This window comes from Papilio xuthus, unplaced genomic scaffold (assembly GCF_000836235.2).
Source record: "Papilio xuthus unplaced genomic scaffold, Pxut_1.1 DF825928.1, whole genome shotgun sequence".
Lineage (NCBI taxonomy): Eukaryota > Metazoa > Arthropoda > Insecta > Lepidoptera > Papilionidae > Papilio > Papilio xuthus.
The window spans coordinates 1,010,282-1,030,350 of record NW_013532721.1 but is presented as its reverse complement, the minus strand read 5'-3'; the positions used below and the strand labels follow the sequence as shown (position 1 = coordinate 1,030,350).

Here is a 20,069-nt window from a genome sequence, read left to right as displayed (position 1 = left end):
CCAAAATAACACAATCTATTGGCCTTTATTATGAGATAAATATAGTAAGGGGGTCGCATGGCGGGTTTGATGCAGGAGGTGACATAAAAAGGGGAAATATTCTCTTTTTAGTACGTCACCTCCTCCGTTGTTTAAATATAGGCAACGAATCTGCAATTGTGCTTGTACAGCGAATTCAGACGACCGCGTGATCGTTTGCCAACTTATAACATATAAAAAATCCTCTATAATTTGCTCTTTAACAAAGTAGAACAAGTCACATTCACATCTTACAAATAATAGCTTCTTTAAACCTTTGGAACTAATCACACAAAATTCAAATAATAGCATTGATAAAAGAGATATTGTCCATAATTAAAATTAAAGTGTATCATTCAAAAAACAAGCTAAGTTTTCAACATTTTATTTGCAGCTTTTTTTATTTTACAATGTTTATTCGTGTCGTTTCGAAAACAATTAAGGTAAATGAGCGCCAGTTGGATGAAAACCATTTTCATCAGCTGTATAATCGACTCGGTATTTAATGCCATCAGCACCGATGTATTCGTAGAACCCTGTAACTCGTGTGCCACCATTTTCCGTTTGTTCTACTGAGCCAGTTTCTCCAGCACTAATTCCATTTTCTGTCAGATAACTGAAGCGATAAGTATTTACATCGAAATCGTTGTCTTGGCTGACAATTCTAGCGTTACCCTCAGGTATATTGCTTCTTTGTAATACTGGCAGAGTGGTCGGTAAAGCAGTTCTGTCCGTAGCTAATGTATAAACTGGACTGGACGTCGTTGGTCTGACGGTAGTAGGACTAGAAGTCTGAGATATTTGAGGTACAATGTTTCTGAAAATTAACAAAGTAAAATGTTATTTTTTTATCATTACAGACTTAAATTGTATAATTGGTTAGAAAATAAGCAAATAACAAAGAATCATATTTTATAAATTTGTTTTTTGTGACCAGTGTGTAACTCTTTTCTTTAAATAGACGAATAAACGTTTTAGTAAATAATTATAATATACGAAAGAACCAGAATGCCGTTAAAATTGTAAAACCAGAAAATGTAGCACCAACACGCATAAAATGGTTGTGTGCTATAAGGATGCTATGGTGTTATAAATTAAATAAAAATATTATTTAAGTTATGAAGCTTAAAAAGATGCCTAAAATATTTTCTCGGTAGAAGCCAAGTGTCCAGTAAGGAATTGTTAAAAATGGGACGAAAAGTAAACAAATAAAAACAAAATGCTTTAAAAGACTGTACCTGTAATTTTCGCTCGTAACGCTGTACGGCGTCAACAGCTCTTGATATGGCCTGTAGTTATACCTCCCATTGTTTCTATAGTAGTTGTTATATCTACCATAGGGGTTGTAGTAACGTGCATCCCCTGAGTATCGTCCGAAATTGAAATCAGGTCGGTATCGTCCGTCATCTTCGCTTCTAACAATGCTGAAGATAGCTAACAAAATAACCTGAAAGTTTTAAATAAATAATTTTCATAAATATTTTGGTAACTTTATGATTTTAAAAATTAGAAAAGATAACTGTACAAAGTCTTGATGTCAACTTTAATTACAATTATGTAATTTGGTGTATTAAAAAACTTTAAATGTATTTGCCCTACTAGCTGTCGCCCGCGACTCCGTTCTCGCGGAAATAAAAAACTACTATAATTATTGTTCTTCCAGGCTTTATCCAATTGCAAAAGCATCTTTGCCATCAAAACATTCGCATTTATAATATTAGTAGGATATATTAATAATAATAGTAATATATACAAGCTACTAATTTTTCTTACTTCTTTATGAGAGATAAATCTAATTTTTCAATTTTAATTTTAATGAGTTTTATGTTAAATGTTACGGATTCGTCGCGAATTGTTAATCTCTTTAATTTTCTATAACTTTTATCAATTTTAATCATAAACAATAAACATAATAAAAGCTATAGAAAGTTTTAACTAATGTATACTTACCAATAAGATCTTCATTTTAATCCAAACCGACTAAACCAAAGGTTAAACTTTGAATGCTAATCTATTACACTAACTTTTGTTTTTATAGAATCGTCAAATTCCAAAATGGAGTAGTTATCTGAACAATAAGATGGAACGGGCTACAAAAATGTAAATTTTATTTCTCAAGTTGACATTGGGATTAACTTATATGGTTGCACGCCTAATTCTAAAACCGATATTTTATAGTTTGCTACGCCCATACGCCTTAAGAATGGTCAAACTAAAGGCATTTCTGATTAAAAATAAACTTATTTAAATCATTAAATCAAGTTTATGGCGTTGATATCTGATTTTATATGACCGACAAGCTACTGTTGGGTTCGAAGATATATCTACAGGCTATAGCTATACGATTAAAATACTAGGTATTGCAGAGAAAACAGAGAGCATATAGAATAAGGTTCGGCATAGTGTGTTCTACTCTACAGACATCTTGATTAGCTGTTATATTTGAATTAACTCCCTTTTTAGATTTTCTTCTTTCTTTCATTTTCTCTCAATCTATACAATTCTCAACCATTAATTATGAATTTAATTTTAGTTAATATCTGCTAATCCATATTACCTTGCAATGAAACAAAACATATTTTAAATTCTTTATTATAAATTAGATCCTACTTTGCAATTATCACTGTTAGTTGGTAAAAAGCGCATTTTACCGTTCTCCGCCTTCAGTCGTTGATAGTAACTCACTTATCGTAACATTTGAATCGTTGTTTGTTAACTCTTGTTCAACTTCTCGTACATTATCTGTTGTTGTTATCGTTGCTGCTTCTTGAGTCAAAAAGTTTGTGTTGTCTGTTTCTGTAACAGTTGCAACTCTTTGGGTCAAAATATCAAGAATATTTCGTGCTGTTACAGTTCCAACTTTTTGTGTTAAGTTGTCTTCACTGTCCGTCGCTGTTGTAGTTACATCTTTTTGTGTTAAATTATCTGCACTGTCCGTAGCTGTTGCAGTTGCAGCTTCTTGAGTCAAAACATCGACATTGTCCGTTGTTGATGTTATATAAGAGTTAGAAAATATCTCATAAGGTAATGTAGGTTTTGTTTCGACATCATCAATTGGTAATAATGGTACATCACCAATCGCCAACTTCAACTCTTCAGCAGCCGATGGTTCTATACCGGCAACAGTTGGCAATACTTCTTTAACGATCAAAGATTTTACAATTTCACTTATGGAATTCTTTACAACATTCTTAGTAGTTGATTCAACTTTGGCGTAACTTGAAGGTCTAAGTATAATAAGTGGCGATTTGATTTCTTCTTTTGTTAGAGGTGTAGGAACTTTGGTAGTTGGCGATGACACGTCTTCAACAACCCTCACGAAGACTTCGTATTCAAGTTTCATTTTGTTTGTGAGGGCATTTGAAATGGTACTTAAAACTTTGGATCCTTTGTAACTGTAGAATGAACCCAATTTTTCTCCTTTCTTCACCTTCATATTCGGTGGGTATCTGGAAAGCGGAAAACAGAGAAAATTAAGATTTTATATATAACAAAACAAAATTCTTAAAAAACTGTATAAAAAAAATTAAGATATTCTATAGTCAACAACAATGCAAGAATAAATTTCTACTTATGTAGTCACTTAGTGTAACGTCCATCTTCACCTATGTCTTAATAATTAATCTTTTGATATACCAAAGCATATTTCTTAAGGTTCTTATTAGGTATTATTATTGAACAACTTTTATAGATTTCTCTTCGCAACGTCAGATAAAATATTATCTAGGATATTAAGTTACAACCTACGCGGTACATCGGTCGCGAAAGGTGTCCAGTTTGGCATTTTGTATCTTAACATGATACGTATAAATTATCCAAAAGAGATGCCACATCGAAGGCGCAGTATAGCAACTTTGATACAATACAGATATCTGCTCCAACACAAACTTGCTTACAATTTGAATAACAAAAGAATTTAAGTTTAATTCAATAAAAAACTGGGCTATGTCGCTTTGACACAATTGCATTATGTAGTGTGGCATCTCTCTATGACGTCAAATATATATGAGAACTATTATATTAGAAATCATTCAAACTGTATTATAATAATAGCTTGCTCTAGTCAAACTTTATGATACATATCTTATTTTATCCTCATTATACTGCACTTAGTTTAAATGTCACTGTCGGAATTCGCTAAACGCTTTAAATTGAAATAAAAAAGAAAAATCAAATCAGACGTTTATGAAAATTTAGCTATTGCCCGCGACTTCGTCCGTGCGGAATTAAAAAATAAATATTATTATATGATAAACATAACCTACGTTACTTAGTGTGATTATAGCTTTATAATTTACTAGCGGTCGCCCGCGACTCTGTCCGCGCGGAATTAGAAAAGACATAATTAGTAGTCTATGTGTTCTTCAAGGCTATGGTCCTACATTTGTGCCAAGTTTCATCGAGATGCATGCAGTCGATCTGGAGATACCTTCTAGCAAACATCCATTCATCTATCCATCTAAACATTCGCATTTATAATATTAGTAAATAGTAAAAATTAATAATGGCAACATCATTATATAAATCGGAAAATAGTTTTTGAGTTTATTAGTTGCACATACAAAAATATAAAGCTTTCCTCATTATATCAGTATCAGAATAGATACATATGTCAGAATAATATTTAGTGTGAATTCTTCAAACATGTTGATCAAGATTTTATAGTTTATTTTAGTTCGAGGTCATATTTTGCATTTAAAGTATACCATGTCTACAAATTATTAAAGAAAAGCTTAAACTTTAAGACCCGGATCTTATTTAAATGAATATTTAATATGCAACAATGTAAATTTTACATGAACACACGTCATAACACATCAGTGTTACTGATAAATATCAGATTTACATTACTTTATGAGCATTTTAAAGAAACTTTTCCGTTTTTTTTTTGTCACTCTGAGAAAATTTGCCATTAAGCGACTGTAATCACAGACTCATTATAAATAGACAAGTTTGCATCAACAATTTAAACACTGCAACTTTCCATAATCTTTGTGATATTATAAAAGCGAAAGCTTACACGGATTGATGATTGTTATAAGTTATCTATACATTCGACTGCATGGATCTGGAAGATCTCTTAGGCTACGTAACAGTCTATTTTTATTCCGCGCAGATGAAGTCTCGGGAAAAAGTAGCATCCATAAACAATAAATAATAATGTATAGAACTGATAATAACTTTCGATAAGTCACGTGATTGTCGCCCGTCAGTTTCACACATTTTTAAAGTTCGCTATGAAATCGCTTCAAATCGAATGCACTTGTCTAGCCCCGTTGCATGCCTATCGGCCTAGCCGGAAACACCCAACCATACTTTTTTATTATATATTTATTTAACGATTAATACGTGGTAATAACATTTAATATTTGGTCGTTTATTAAAATACAATAAGGCCAACTATTTACTAAATTAATTCCGCGCCTAATTAAAAAAAAAGCTTAATTAATAGTCTATGCGCTCTTACAGACTATGTTCTATATGTATATCAAATTTTAGTAAGATCCATGCAGCCTTTCTGGAAATACCTTCAAACAAACATCGATCCATTCATCTAAACATTCGTAATTATAAAATTAGTAAGTGTTATCTCCTACTATCCAAATAAATAAAGAAAGAACAAACCAGAGAAATTCAATAAAAGTGGTTAGAAATTAATTACATTGTAATAAAATACAAAAACAATGAGATATTTAAAAAAAATAATCAACTCAATTCTTTCAAAACAAACGTGATGATAATCCATAAAAGGCAATACCGCTATTGCAAAAATCGAAACGTAACAACAAAATTAAATGATTCACTCTGGAAAAGCCGGACTCTGTATGCATCTAAGGTCAATAACCCTTATGCAAGATGGTCCAGGAAATTGATATTTATATTTTAGGAACATCTGAGTCAGCGCCAAAAAATTCTGTTAGGAATTTGCGGGTCGATGGATTAATAAAATCAAGGTGATCCATATTACAAAAGCAATGTCATGTGGAAAAAATGTCAAACTCGCTTCGGCTACATCCTGTTAGCTTCTTCATCGATCACCCAACCGGTTTTAATTAGCATCATCTCGCATCTACTCTTGAAACTAAGTCACCTGTCAAAACCCAAGGACTTGTTGCTTTTGTTTTGCTTCGAAATATCCTCTGTAGCTTTGACATTATGATAGAAATAGTAAAATCTTACTAATATTATAAATGCGAATGTTTAGATGTATGGATGGATGGATGTTTGTTAAAAGGTATCTCTAGAGCGGCTAAACGGATTTCGATGCAATCCAGATTCTTTGAGGCATTTCTAACGTCATCGGTCTAAAATAATATCCGCGAAAATCTGTATTGGTCTGAGTTTTAAATAATTATAAGTTTTTATTTATTTGTTGTCACAAACAGGTAGACATAGACGCAGATAATGAGCTAAAATGCATCAATAGAACAATCAAAATTAAGCGTAATTAAGGAGTGAAGCTACAATAATTCGCATAGAACTTATAATTCATAGGATTGTTAAGAACACCATAATATGAACCCTGAAAAGTATCCAACGCTGTGGCATTTGAAAAGAAATATTCAAGGTCAAAGCCAAATATAAAAAGCCTCTTCTCTACGTTCCACTATTTCTGATATTTTAAGGTTCAAACATGCCTTCAAACATTTTTACCATTTCTTAGCTCTAAGTGTCTCTAATCTTCAACGTTTAATTTAAGTGGATTTAACATTTTTTACGTTTCTTTAGATAATATTTTTCACGATTGAGATGTCTACATGATAATTCTGTGTATTTCCGAACATTGTAAAACATTATTCCTACGTTCATCATCATCATCATCAGCTCACTATACGTCCCCACCGAGGGGCTCGGAGCATGCCCTAAATCAAGGGTGACTAGGCCATAGTCAACCACGCTGGCCAACTGTGGGTTGGTTGACTTCACACATATCTTTCTTCTCAGATATATGCAGGTTGAACCCCGCGATGTTTTCCTTCACCGTAAGAACGTCGGATAAATGTACATATGTAAATCAGAAATTGTAAATCACATTGGTACATGGCGGGATTCGAACCCAGGACATGCAGATTGTAAGTCGAGTGCTTTACCCTTGAGCCACTGATGCTCCCTACGTTATAACTACGATAATGTTCAGTCCTGAAGTACGTATTAGTTACTATTTGCTTCAAATTGCTTACTAAAACTAAACTAATTTATTTAAGGTAGATAGATAACGGCTTAAATATTTCCTTTATTATATTGATTTAGGCATCCTAACTTTTCACACGTAAGTTATTAAGATTTCATTTTTTTTGTTCAATACCGATATCAGACTGCCAAATTTAACTAAAATTGGAAATAGAATACTTACTGCGTTGTAAATTCCGATCCATTGGAATTAGGCATTAGATATTGACATTTGACTGCTACTTCCTTATCCGCGTAAACTTTGCTGTAGTGATTCGTGCTGCCTTCAGTCGCTTCACCGAATTGTAGATTGTCCGATGACACGTATTTATTAATTAAGCCTTTAATCACGCCATGCACGTAAGGGTATCGACTAGCATACACTCTATAACCCATATAAGGGTCGTCTTCGCCTTCCCCATAATGGTATGTACCATCAATAGGCCAGTTGCCTTGTTTGTATATATAAGTGTATCGACCCTCGTCTCCAGGAATATATTTTCCTTCATCAAGTGGTCGATAATATTTGCCATCGTCATATTCACCCCATGACTTCGGTTTATACTTTCCATCGTCGAAGGGAGAACATAAGACTGCGCTTAATATTGATAGCACTAAACCCTGAAACACAATAAAGACTAATAAATGTTTGAGTTATCTTATTTGTGAATATACTACAAAACTGTAAATGAAACTGTAAGAATCGTATTAAGGAATGATTAGTTACTGTCGCAATCGCAAGAAGTCGAAACTTAATAAGGACGTTGTTCATTATAAAGTAAGACTATAGGATTAATCTTTGAACTGTAAAATAATAAGCCCTTTTCTCTTCCTCCTAAAGTACCGCTTTTGCTCATGCTAAACTATATTGTTAGTATTGCAAAAATTGCTTACTAATAAAATAACAAGAAAACACGTTAATTTAAAAGCTATAAATTATTATGTCTGACGTCTTATCTATAACATGACAGGAGAACCCAAGCGTAGCCGAATATATTTTTTGACTGAAATTAAACTAGTACTTTATTTAGAACCCGATTACTTTCAGACCCATGTCTGATTACTTTATTATTTATTGCATAATGTAATGCAAAAGAAAACGTCAGTATCACAAAAAATAATAACGTTTCCAAAAAGTTTAAAATATTATCCAATGATAATGAAATAATTAAAATTATAAATCAATCAAAAGAAAATAAAGTTAATTGATTAATGAACAAATGCATAATATTATAGTGCAATAATAATAAATCAATACTTACTAATAGCTGTATTCTCTTCATGTTGCAACGACTAGAACAATTATCTAATTAAACTTGAAGTGTTCGGAGGCGCAGTCACTAATAATAGATTTTTTTGTCACACGACGATCGTCCACGTTGTTTACTCCGCAGGTTATGTTTTAGATCTGAAACTAGATCAGATAATGTGTCATAAGTAAACAGCATTTTTGTCGGATAACATTCAATATTCGTCAAAAATATTTTATTCCTCATTGCCTTCATTAACATTTAGATGTATAATAAATTTTGTTCGAGACATACCGAAAAGTGGATCAGAATCCTAATATCGAGGCGTGACGAGGTCAGGCAGAAGCATTAGCATAGCTCATAATAATAAAACAGTTCCGTAGAAGATTTTATAAGACGCCACTCGTTTATTTCTGCACTATAGAACACTTGCCAATACTTCTACAAATACCTCCTTTTACTAAAGCCGCTTAAAGCAGACTAACTCATCAAACATTTCGTTCTAATAATTTCGATTATAGGTTTCATTCCACAAATAAATTTGCATATTGAGAATTAGCATGCGCCAATTTATGACCAATAGAAGGCTGCATTAGGTGTTTTAAAAATTAGTAATAATTAAAGAAATATTTTTTTAAACAAAAAATCAAAAATGTACTCCAGTGCACAAAAAAATTAAAAAAATTAATCTCCTTTTAATGAACTTTGGTTAGCAGAACGTTTACATGTATCCCTCTGCACCAAGCTTTATGTTTATTTTAAATCTGTGCATAACAAAATCCGCGGTGTTATGAAAATAAGGTTCAAGTATTAGTAGCAGCTGTTCAAGATTAAAATTCCTGAGTTAATAAATCGTAATGTTGAATATCTAATAGCGGTATATTAAGAAAAAACAAAATAAATTTTAAATTTACCTATAGTTCAATGTGGCGTCGTCACATTCGAAACAAAGACATTTTAGTAACTGTTATTTAATAAAATACATAAATATATAATGTTACAATGTTAATGTCAAATCATTATTTACTCGGATATACACCGCTCGAATTTGAAGCGGAGGTGAACACAGCGCTACCATATCACACTATTTCTTATTTATATTCTCGAAGTTAAGTAAAAGCGAGATCTGAAACTAGTCTGACAGGGATGTTATAATCAATAATTAGTGGTTTTCCGATGACTTGGTCGAACAGAAATGAGGGATTTTCACTGTGAAAATAAGGTTAATATATTCTGTTAATCCGTCGCGATGTTAGACAAGTTACTAACATAAAAGCAAACTGAAATACAAATGTATTTATTAAATACCGGTAGCCATGGTAATACGTCAAAATCAAATATAACAATTCGACATCCACAACCGGTTGATGCAAAATGGATCCGCATGCTTCAAATATCTCACGTTACATGTCAAAAATTTTAATTAATTAATCAAGTTATATCTTCTTTAAGAGACATAAATGGTTCTTAAGCATTTTAATTATGCGAAACGATTAGATGTAACAAATTGTAATGTAAAAAAATATTTACAAAAAATAGAAACTATATATAATTATCAATAGCTGAGGTATCGACTTACGTTTAATGGGTCAGCATTTCGAATCCAAAATGAATAGTATTAATGAATGTATGTTTATTTATTACAAAACTGTGAAATGTTATTAAATTTTATGTGAAACTCGGTGTGGCCCTCGATTCCGTCCGCGCAGTATTAAAAAAAACATAGGTAGTAACCTATGTGTTCTTCCAGGCTATGTTCTGAAGATTACCTTCAAAGAAACATCCATCCAACTATTGCCATTATCGTAGTAAGAATGATAAACTTTATATAATATGAAAAATATGTCTATCGAAAGTAACGATTGCTTTATCTTAGCATACTTTTAATATTTTACGTCTTTTTGGATAATGATCACTTACAAACAGTCATCATCATCACCATCATCAGCTCACTAAACGTCACCACCGAGGGGCTCGGAGCCTATCCTAAGTTAAGGGTGATTTGGCCATAGTCAACCACCCTACCCAAGTGCGGGTTGGTTGACTTTACACATACCTTTTGAATTTCTTCTCAGATACATGCAGGTTGCATCACGATGTTTTTCTTCACCGTAAGAACGTCGGATAAATGTATACATATTGTAAATCGGAAATCGAAAAACACATTGGTACATGGCGGGATTCGAACCCAGGACGTGCAGATTGCAAATCAAGTGAACCCTGAGCCACCGAAGCTCGCTTATAAACAGTATTCTTAATTAATTATTTTTGATCCTATTAAGTAGTATGTGATATAAATAAAATAGAATTCCTTGGACTTTAGGAAGATGAGGCCAAGAACGTATTTTGATATATGAAGTAGTTCCAGTATTGATGAATAAATTGGTAATTAACAAAATTGTGTTATTTTGTATAGTGACGTATTATTATAATTTGGCTTAGGTGTTACATAAATCATTATACTTAATTTAATATTTAATTATTTCCTATCGCACCTATAAAAGTTCATATTATTTTTGATATTGCATTAAAATATTAAGCATTTGATTAAGGAAAGTTTTAAGCATATGCTACAGTGATACCTATTAATAATATGTGGGGTTTTCAAGACGAAAGACAAAAAGATGACATTCAAAATTTAAATTTATATTCTAAATGTAATGAATTGTTCATTCAAACACAATAAAGCAAAAAAAAATCTAGTTCCTTTTACGAGCGTCTCACCTCATCTTTGATCTAATTAATATTGAAAATTTATGTTATAAAAACTTGCTGCCTTTTATATAAATGAAAATGGTAATTTGTGTTACCATTTTCATTAATACCAAAAGTCACAGAATTAATTACATAACACTGGCGCTAGAGTCCGATAAATATAAACATACATGGAATATGAAGTTGCCTTTGTTATCGAATTTTAATAAAAAATATATAATTTACTGTTTGTATAGTGCACATTTTTAATTAAAAAAATTCAGAAGCGATATATTCGCAAGGATCTTTGCATATTTTGAATATTAACGGTTAAGGTCAAATAGGAAATAATTCGTTTGACGACGTTTGATGAGTGAATATTTTAATATTTGACCTTTTTAAACATAATTATAAACCTTACCTTTTTTGTTACTTTCCGAAACTTCGTCATGGAAACAGGCGTGGTAACGAACCGACTTCACAAATGTGACTTAAATTTAAGCGGTTTCGATTTGTATACAAATTTGGATTTAACAGTATGTTCCCCCTCTTGGTTCCATATCATTTGATTTGCAAAATAAAAAAAGTATCTGGTATTCACTGCTAACGGGACTATTGGCAGATGAGTCATAATTATCATCATTTCTAAATCGTATTGTTATAAAATACCAGCTGTCGCCCGCGACTCTGTCCGTGCGAAATAAAAACAACTTACTAGTAGCCTATATGTTCTTCCAGACTGTGTTCTACATCTATGCCATTTTTCATCAAGATCTGTTCAGCCGTTATAGAGATATCTTCAAACAAACTCATCCATCCATATAAACATTCGCATTTATAATATCAGTCAGATTAGTAAGATAGATATTTAATATTAAAATGCCAGGTGTTTCAATTCTCTGTCTATGATATCTCATAATATATAATAATCAAAAAATATGTAATATAAATAAGATCGTCCGTATCTGAATTAATTCATAAAATATTCAAATTGAAGATGTTTATAATTTGCCAAAGCATGGTTTAAAGAGCGTCGTAGAGTATAGAAACTAATTTACTATGGCACATCTCAGTTTATTGCCTCTACGTACTTTTCTTAGAAAGATTACAAGCAAAGTGTCGAAGTTTCCCTGACACTTGTTTCTTGCGTCGGCTGATTCGTTAGTATTTGAAAAAATAATGATTAAGGCATGAAAAAATGAACACAACATCCGAGAAAAAGGAGAAAATTATTTCTGTTATGTCGCAAAATGGAATTTTTATCGTCGTATTAATTTAATCCTACTCCTTTTGATTGTTTCAGTACTGCAAGTCTGATGATAATTTCATTTATTAATTTTCAATTATCAATGTTTATCTATTGTGTATTTTGATAAAATTTTATTAAGCTTCTATTTTCAAAATCAATTTAAAATTTAAAACGACAATACCATTAATTACAGTTTTATAAATAATTACTAGAACAGTAAATATGCTTCCCACAATTCAACAATATAAGGAAATGATGACTTCGATAAATATTACAATTTATACAAAATCTAGACGACTTTCAATTTAGTTTTACAGGTTTTTGCTATTAAACAAATGTCACGATAGAATGAATACCAGCGCATCCGCATTTGACAGACATTTAGCAAAATTAAATTAGAACGAAAATATTAAACAGAAAAAAAAAACAAAATGTATGCTTATTTCAGGGAATATAAAATGAAACTTATTATTTAATTCGTTACTTTATTTACATCATAAATTCACACTCGCTATATATAGGTAATAATGTGTAAATACTTTATTTTAAATATTTATATGGTAGAAAACTAGTTTATTGGGGTAAATGAGCACCAACTGGGACGAAGCCGTTCTCATCTGCGGTGTAATCTACTCTGTATGAAACACCATCGGGGCCGACGTATTCGTAGAAACCCTTAGCCCTAATTCCGCTATTCTCGTTGTCGATCCTTTCCAATTTTCCAACTTCCTCAGCAAGGATTTTGTTATCAGTCTCATAGAGGTAGTGGTAGCCGTCGGGAAGTACTTCAGTCTCTTGACGAAGAATACCAAAGTTGTAGTTGTAACGACCGTCACCCAAAGTTGCTACGACCGGTGCAACTGGTTGGACAGGTTTGTATACGTAAGTGGGTGTGGGACTCGGGACGAATACAGGTGCGAAGCTGGGAGAAGATGGACGGGCAGTAGAACTGAAGAGAACCAAAGGAGCGGGGGCTGCGCTAGGAGCTGGAGCTGGGACTTCGCTAGGTGACACCACTGGGGCTTCGCTAGGTGACGCTACTGGGGTTTCGCTCGGACTAGCGACGGGAACTTCGCTAGGGGAAACTTCAGCGGCATCGCTGAGGGCGGCGACGGCAACAGGCACTTCACTTGCAACTGAAGCTTCGCTGGGTACTGGAGCAGATACTTCGCTGGAAGAGGCAACTGGAGCTTCACTGGGAGAAACAACTGGCGCTTCGCTGGGAGCAGCAGTTTCGCTGCTTGGAGACGCGCCGAGGACAACGCTTGGAACGGGGCTAGACTCGGGAAGGATGGTTACGGAAACGACCGGGCTGGCGGTGGCCGTGCTTACAGCCGCAGCAGGGGCAACTGGCTCCTTTTGGGCGACGTATGCACCGCCTGCAGTTCCACGGTCACCACTGAAAAAAAATACAGATATTAAAGCAGCTGATAATGTAAAATATTATTGTTCCCTTTAGTTTAAATGTTTTTAAATACTAATTGCTCAAAAAAGTAATGAAGGATTCACATTTTATGTACCGATTATTAGTTGAAAACAAAAATTATAATTACTCTAGCCATTATATTTAAATAAACTACTTATCACCATGCATGCTAGAAAATAATTAAAGACATTACGTGAGAGAGACTATATTTCACAGTCATATATATTTTTAGCAATAAAGTTTTTGTAAAATATCAAGGTTGAACACAATTAGAAATTAATAATAAAGAGATCATGACTTACTTGTATGAGCCGGTGTTGTCAGGCGTGTATCTGCCGCTATTGTCAGGCCTGTTTACGAAGCTTTGGCCGAACGCTGTTGGGTTGTAGTAAGCACCAGCGCTATAAGCATAACATAAAAAATACTTTTAAATTAACATCCAGATTTCTACTTCTATTTCTAAACTATATTCTCAATTCTGTTGAAATTTTGATCTATTAAGGTTTTTGTACATATCTCATAAGTTCTTATTGAAAATAGAAAGATTCGGTATAAGTAAGACAAGCAGTAAACCTAAATGCATCTGGTAATGTTACTGGCAGTTAATTTTGGTTTTATTATTAATTCGACCCCTTACTACCGCGAACCACTGTTGCCATCAGGCAAAAATGTAATCAAACTTAATGTGCTTGCAAGGTACTTACTTGTAAGCTCCAGTGTTTCCGGCGACGTAGCGCCCGGAATTGTCGTAGCGTCCTGCGTTGTACGCTCCGGGGTTGTATCTGTTGGCTGTGTATCTGCCGAAGTTGTTGTATCTGCCAGCGTTGTTGGCGTTGTAGAAGCGGTTAGGGTCGTACGCGCCGACAGACGCTGTTGACGACGCGTAGTAACGCGGCGTCGTGGTGACGAATTGGAACGGTGTTGGCCTAAAATAATATAATTTGTAATAAACTTTATTTTATAAGCAAGGTCTTAGTAATTATTTGGGAAAATCGTAGTTCTAGATAACACATATAGAGGTACTTAAATAAATGTTTGTAATCATCAAAGTAAACTACTTTAAATAGGATTGCTTGAGTAGTACCCAACATCCACCATCACACATTTAAAATAAAATTGACCCTATCGCCACATGCGATAAAAGCTAGGAAGAAAGAGACGGAGATTTTAATTTAAAATTAAAATAACTAAGTTTTCTATTATTTTGTTATAATATCAATTTTAAAGTTATTACAACTATTGTGTACTTACTTCACCGTTTCACTTTCAGCCGCGAAGGCGGCCGCCACCAATGCACTCAGGACCTTTAAAACAAAACCAAACATCACTAAGCTGAAAATTTTTATAATTAAAAACTTAATATTAATGTCCTTAATTTAGGCACCTTGTAACGATGGTAATTTTATAGACGATTATCATACGAGACTACTTAAGAGCGACAACTCTGTCGATTGTATGATATATTGATAGCTAATGTTCATATTATAATAATCATCTTCTATGATTGAATACGTACCAGTAAATTCCGCATTTTGTTATTATCTAGCGAGCTTTACTTCCTAAATGTGACGATTCAGAGATCCATGCCTATATATACCTTAATTTCGTCTATTCTGATGTCCAGTTTTACTCATATATAATTTTCAAAACGATTAGTTATTCATCGTCAGTGATTCTCAATCTTCTCGTAATTAATCGTTTCTTGACATAATTTAGCATAAATTCGCGAATTTTGTCACAGTATACAACAAATATGTGTAAAAATCGCTGTACCTCGAATTCAACGCCTTGTCGCAAAATTCTTTCCTTTGATTAAACAATAATTCTGTTGTGTAGTCAAATTTTAATGATAGTTACATTTGTCATCTATTTTAACTAAAAATTATTTATTTTTATAGAATGTCTTTAGGCTAAATTTTCAAATGTAAGATTGCTTTTATTTTTTGATTATTTAATAACTAAATTTTAATGATAACAAATTTAATTGAAATAAGTAATATTGGTTTTTAATAATCTGTTACGATTACAAAAAATAAACTAATGTCTTCTAATTAACCGTTCGTATGCTGTTTTAATTCACATTTCATCAAAAACATCCATTTTTTGATGCTTTGGCAAACAGAAATCAGGATTTAAATATTATTTTTACAATTTCCATTTGAAATGAAACGAAGTTTGAAATTTTTTGTATATTTATGAAGATATGGCGTTTAATAATCATAACTAGTATGCATAACTTGTATATATAACAAGCACTGCACAGCCAGCCATCTCAACATTTAACATTTTGCGTAGACATTAACTGAAATAACCAAATATATTATTTACTCGAAAACTTTAAGCAACATAAGATTTTTCGATAGCCAATAAAAAGTAGATCGATTGAATTGCTAATTATATAATTGATCGAATCAAATATGATTGAAATATGGTTCTGTGACATTTAATTCCTCATTAAGACAAACAATATCTGTTTTAATATCAAACAGCAGCAAACTAATAATTTAAATGTAATAAATGCTTAGACTTGTAAAGATTTACTTAAATGTTAACTTGCAGTATTTCGTCATGTTCAATTTGGACAAGTTTTGTGAAAATGACAATTTGTAGTTTAAAAATAATAAAAATCAATATAAGAGACTGTAAAATGTAAAATATACTACGACATTTAGATAAGACCATTAAATGTAATGCAACTTGAAATTTTTTATCAATTAATTATTAAGTCTTGGATATTTTAACATTTTTAATAAAATTAAACATGGTCACAATCATGTAGGAAAATTAAAACGAGAAATATTGAGCGCCGATAGGTCATTCAAGCTCCTTAATTAGTTTTTTAATTAATTTATTAATTACCCAACAGTCGGCCGAGACTGTCCTTGAGAAAGACAAAATTAAAAAAAAAGATGGATATTCGTTTTCAGCAACTCAAATACACCATATGTGCGAAATGGGATATTTTTTCAATATTACAGACAGACACTCTTATTATATTAATATGTATAGATAGATAGATTTCCTTGCGTTTTCCTTAACAAAATGTAAACAATGTCAAAATTACGAATTGTTTATGGCACAAATTGTTGTCTCTCTAACAAGAATGTAAAGAATGATAATATTTTTCTATACAAGTGTAACTGCAGTCAAAACGGACTATATGCGATAGAATACTACACGATTACTCATAAAAGACCTCTAAATATAATCTGTACAACGTAAGTCTTAAATTGAATTTATTTAGATCAACTGCCATTAACAAGATTTTTTTTATTATTTAACAAAATAAGTTGTATTTGCAATAAACTGTTGTTTTTTTTTAATAATGCCTAAAAATAAAAGTCCAAACAAAGAAAGTCGTGGTTATATTGCGAGTCATGAAGCCAGACCTTAACCGGTCGGCTGTAAACAATTTAACAACCTTCCCGGACTTGCAGACTGCACGCAAGAAATTTTAAGATGTCATTATTTTATTTTTTATCTTTCGACATTTTTTTTTATTTTCTTTAACAGCATCTGGTCGTTGACTTGTGAATTCTTTCTTTGTATTTTAAATTACAATAAGTTTAACTGTAGCATCTGTTTTAATCGAATACCGTGATGTACTTTGCTTAATACGACAGCATCATCATCATCTCACTATACGTCCCCACCGAGGGGCTACGATACCCGTGGATTAATAATCAGAGAAAATATTGCTTATTAAAAACAATTTTCAAAAAAAGAAAATGCGTATACACAGTTTATACATAGCATAACGTATTAGTATTTTTTATAATTTGAATATAACGCTGTTATAAATTATTGTCACATTACGATAAAAAATAAATTTTATATTGAACGAGTTTAGTGTCAGAACAGTCTATACATTCAATTTGATATATCACGAATTATAATTTCAAATATATAAAGCGAAAACCACGTCATTTCTTTTAAGAAATGTTAAGTCAACTTATCAAATGTTAACGACATTTGTAAAGTGATTCAAATACCTAATGTGCGTGAACTTTATAATTTATTTAATACTAGCTGTCGCCCACGACTCTGTCCGCGCGGAATTGAAAAACACTCAAATAGTAGCCTATCGGTTCTTCAAGATTATGTTTTACATCTATGCCAAATGTCAAAACGAGATCCATGTAGTAATATCTGGAGATTAGTTCTTACAAACATCCATCCATTCATTCAAACATTCGCAATTATAATGTTAGCAAGACTACTGCCTGTTACATCGCAGATGAAAGGAAAATTCGTTATATTCACATCACTGGGCTATTATTAAAACGAAGACATATTAAAAAATGGAATTAGGATCAAAGAGACATTTTCTGCTATTTTAAATGTCAGGTCCATCAACTACTTGTTACTTGGATACACTTATCACTACACTTGAATGACATCCCTGTGCTATCGTCATCACCTCACTATACGTCGCCACTGAGGGGCTCGGAACCTACCCTTAATTAGGTGGCTAGACCATAGTCAACCACGATGGCCCAGTGCGTGTTGGTTCACTTCAAACATATCTTTAATTTTTTTTCCTGGACTGTAAGAACGTCGGATTAATGTACATATGTACATTGAATATCGAAAAACACATTGGCGGGATTCGATCCCAAGACCTGCAGATTGCAAGTCAAGTGCCAGAACCACAGAGATGGCAGATTCACTAACATAATTATATTATTTACACATATATACTTCAAAATCTAACATGTGATTAAAAATTATAAAACCTCAAGGTCAATCTAAAATAGCCCAGATTTACTCTTTGAAAACAACAATGTTTGCTAGGCTGGCGTATAAAGTAGGCACTATAATTACAACAGCAGGCCAAAATTATTTCTTTTTAACTTTTTCGATTTGTTATTAATATTCCTTGTGGCATAAAGGTTTAGTTGAACGTTTTACGATTATCAGACCGTATGTGGCCTATGACATTTAATTTTTACGATAACAGGCAAAGTATAGTGCCAACCAAACTTAACGATGGCTCGTAATTTCTATAAAGACGCTGAGCAAAACACCCACAGTTGTCCCACCACCATCCTGCATCTACCTGCAAAGATTTACGCTTGCAGCTAATCACAAGCCAGTGTAAAGTTTGAATCTTGCAGTTGGCAAAAAGCACAGTGCTCGCATGTCGGCCCCATCAAACGATACTCATCTTTGATTGACATTTGGTTCGACAGGAAGCATGGCCACTTGAACGTTAGCTTTAGTCAATAAGCCCATAAATTTCGAATTATTAACATAATTTTAAAACCATGAATAACTAATGGTTAAAGCAACAAGTTTTATATAAATATTTCTTTAATAATGTGTTTATTATTTCACACCATCATTTGACTTGTATTAACAGCCACGAAGCTAAACTGCCTAAGAAATGTTTTAACCACTATTTATAATGATATCCTAATTTTGTATACTAAATGCTATGTACTTATTGATTTCAGCATGAATTAACAAACACGTTATTAACTATGATTTTTAGAAACAAAACAGTGATGTAAAGTATTTCTATAATACCGAAATTAATTATCTCCAGTACTAAATTAATCTTAAAGACATCAAAGTATTGTTCCTTTTTATTTAATGTACTGTTCTTTTTAAATGTTGGTTATTGGCATCAGCAAAATAATTGTTAGTACATACATATGTAAAGCAATATGGTTGATACTTCTAGCTTTGAGCCTTACGAAATGATAAGATTCGAAACTTAGTACTTAATTTTACTAGTCACTAATAAGTTAATACCGTGTATTTATAACATACTTATTTCATTCTTTTGTAAATATTTTTGGTTTATTTTATTACATTGGCCGTAAGAATGGAATTTACAATATTTCTCAATTAAGCGCCTGTCTATTTCTAATAGCTAAATTACTTTTGTGTTGATTAACTATGATCTTAAGAAAGTGAATATTGTTTTAGAATATGTAATTAAATTATTCAATTACTATAACAATATGATTTATCTTATACATGCATGTTGACAGGTATCAAAAGAGACCTTAAAAATCTTGTAGTCGTATCAATAGTAAGCTTACACTTCAATAGTATATTAGCTCTTGTTCAGGAAAAAACAGCGTAATAACTTGGTCAAAATAAATAATAAGGCTATAGCCATCTGTCAAAATTCTGGTATTTTTGGAAAGCAGTTTTTATTTGACACAAGAAAAACTGTAAACACAAAAATATTTTTAAATAAAAGTAAATTGGAGCCTTAATCTGCAATACTAACATCATAAAATAAACTTAT

At 32.3% G+C, this 20,069-nt stretch overlaps 3 protein-coding genes across 6 annotated transcripts; all 3 read right to left on the bottom strand.

Annotated features, from left to right (window-relative positions):
- Positions 1-387: 387 nt before the first annotated feature.
- CPR40 (cuticular protein RR-1 motif 40) lies at positions 388-2,009 on the bottom strand. The gene is given in 3 exon segments (NM_001312324.1): positions 388-835; positions 1,257-1,465; positions 1,969-2,009. Coding segments are annotated over 3 exon segments (603 nt in total). The 5' UTR covers positions 1,984-2,009; the 3' UTR covers positions 388-456.
- Positions 2,010-2,594: 585 nt separating this feature from the next.
- On the bottom strand, positions 2,595-11,629 carry CPG21 (cuticular protein glycine-rich 21). Of its 3 annotated transcripts, none has more exon segments than NM_001311802.1 (4): positions 2,595-3,467; positions 7,373-7,809; positions 8,451-8,602; positions 9,353-9,469. In NM_001311802.1, coding segments are annotated over 3 exon segments (1,260 nt in total). In that variant the 5' UTR covers positions 8,472-8,602; positions 9,353-9,469; the 3' UTR covers positions 2,595-2,665.
- A 1,216-nt stretch (positions 11,630-12,845) lies between these two features.
- LOC106125564 (larval cuticle protein LCP-30-like) lies at positions 12,846-15,358 on the bottom strand. Of its 2 annotated transcripts, NM_001312855.1 has the most exons (5): positions 15,324-15,358; positions 15,059-15,111; positions 14,512-14,733; positions 14,110-14,208; positions 12,853-13,780 (listed from the first exon to the last, which is right to left on the bottom strand). In NM_001312855.1, exons 1-5 carry the CDS (start codon positions 15,336-15,338, stop codon positions 12,955-12,957), a joined length of 1,215 nt encoding a protein of 404 aa, NP_001299784.1. In that variant the 5' UTR covers positions 15,339-15,358; the 3' UTR covers positions 12,853-12,954. The 2 variants fall into 2 exon arrangements, with proteins under 2 accessions (XP_013178272.1, NP_001299784.1); XM_013322818.1 differs by lacking the exon at positions 15,324-15,358 and having other exon boundaries at positions 12,846-13,780; positions 15,059-15,132.
- Positions 15,359-20,069: the final 4,711 nt, after the last annotated feature.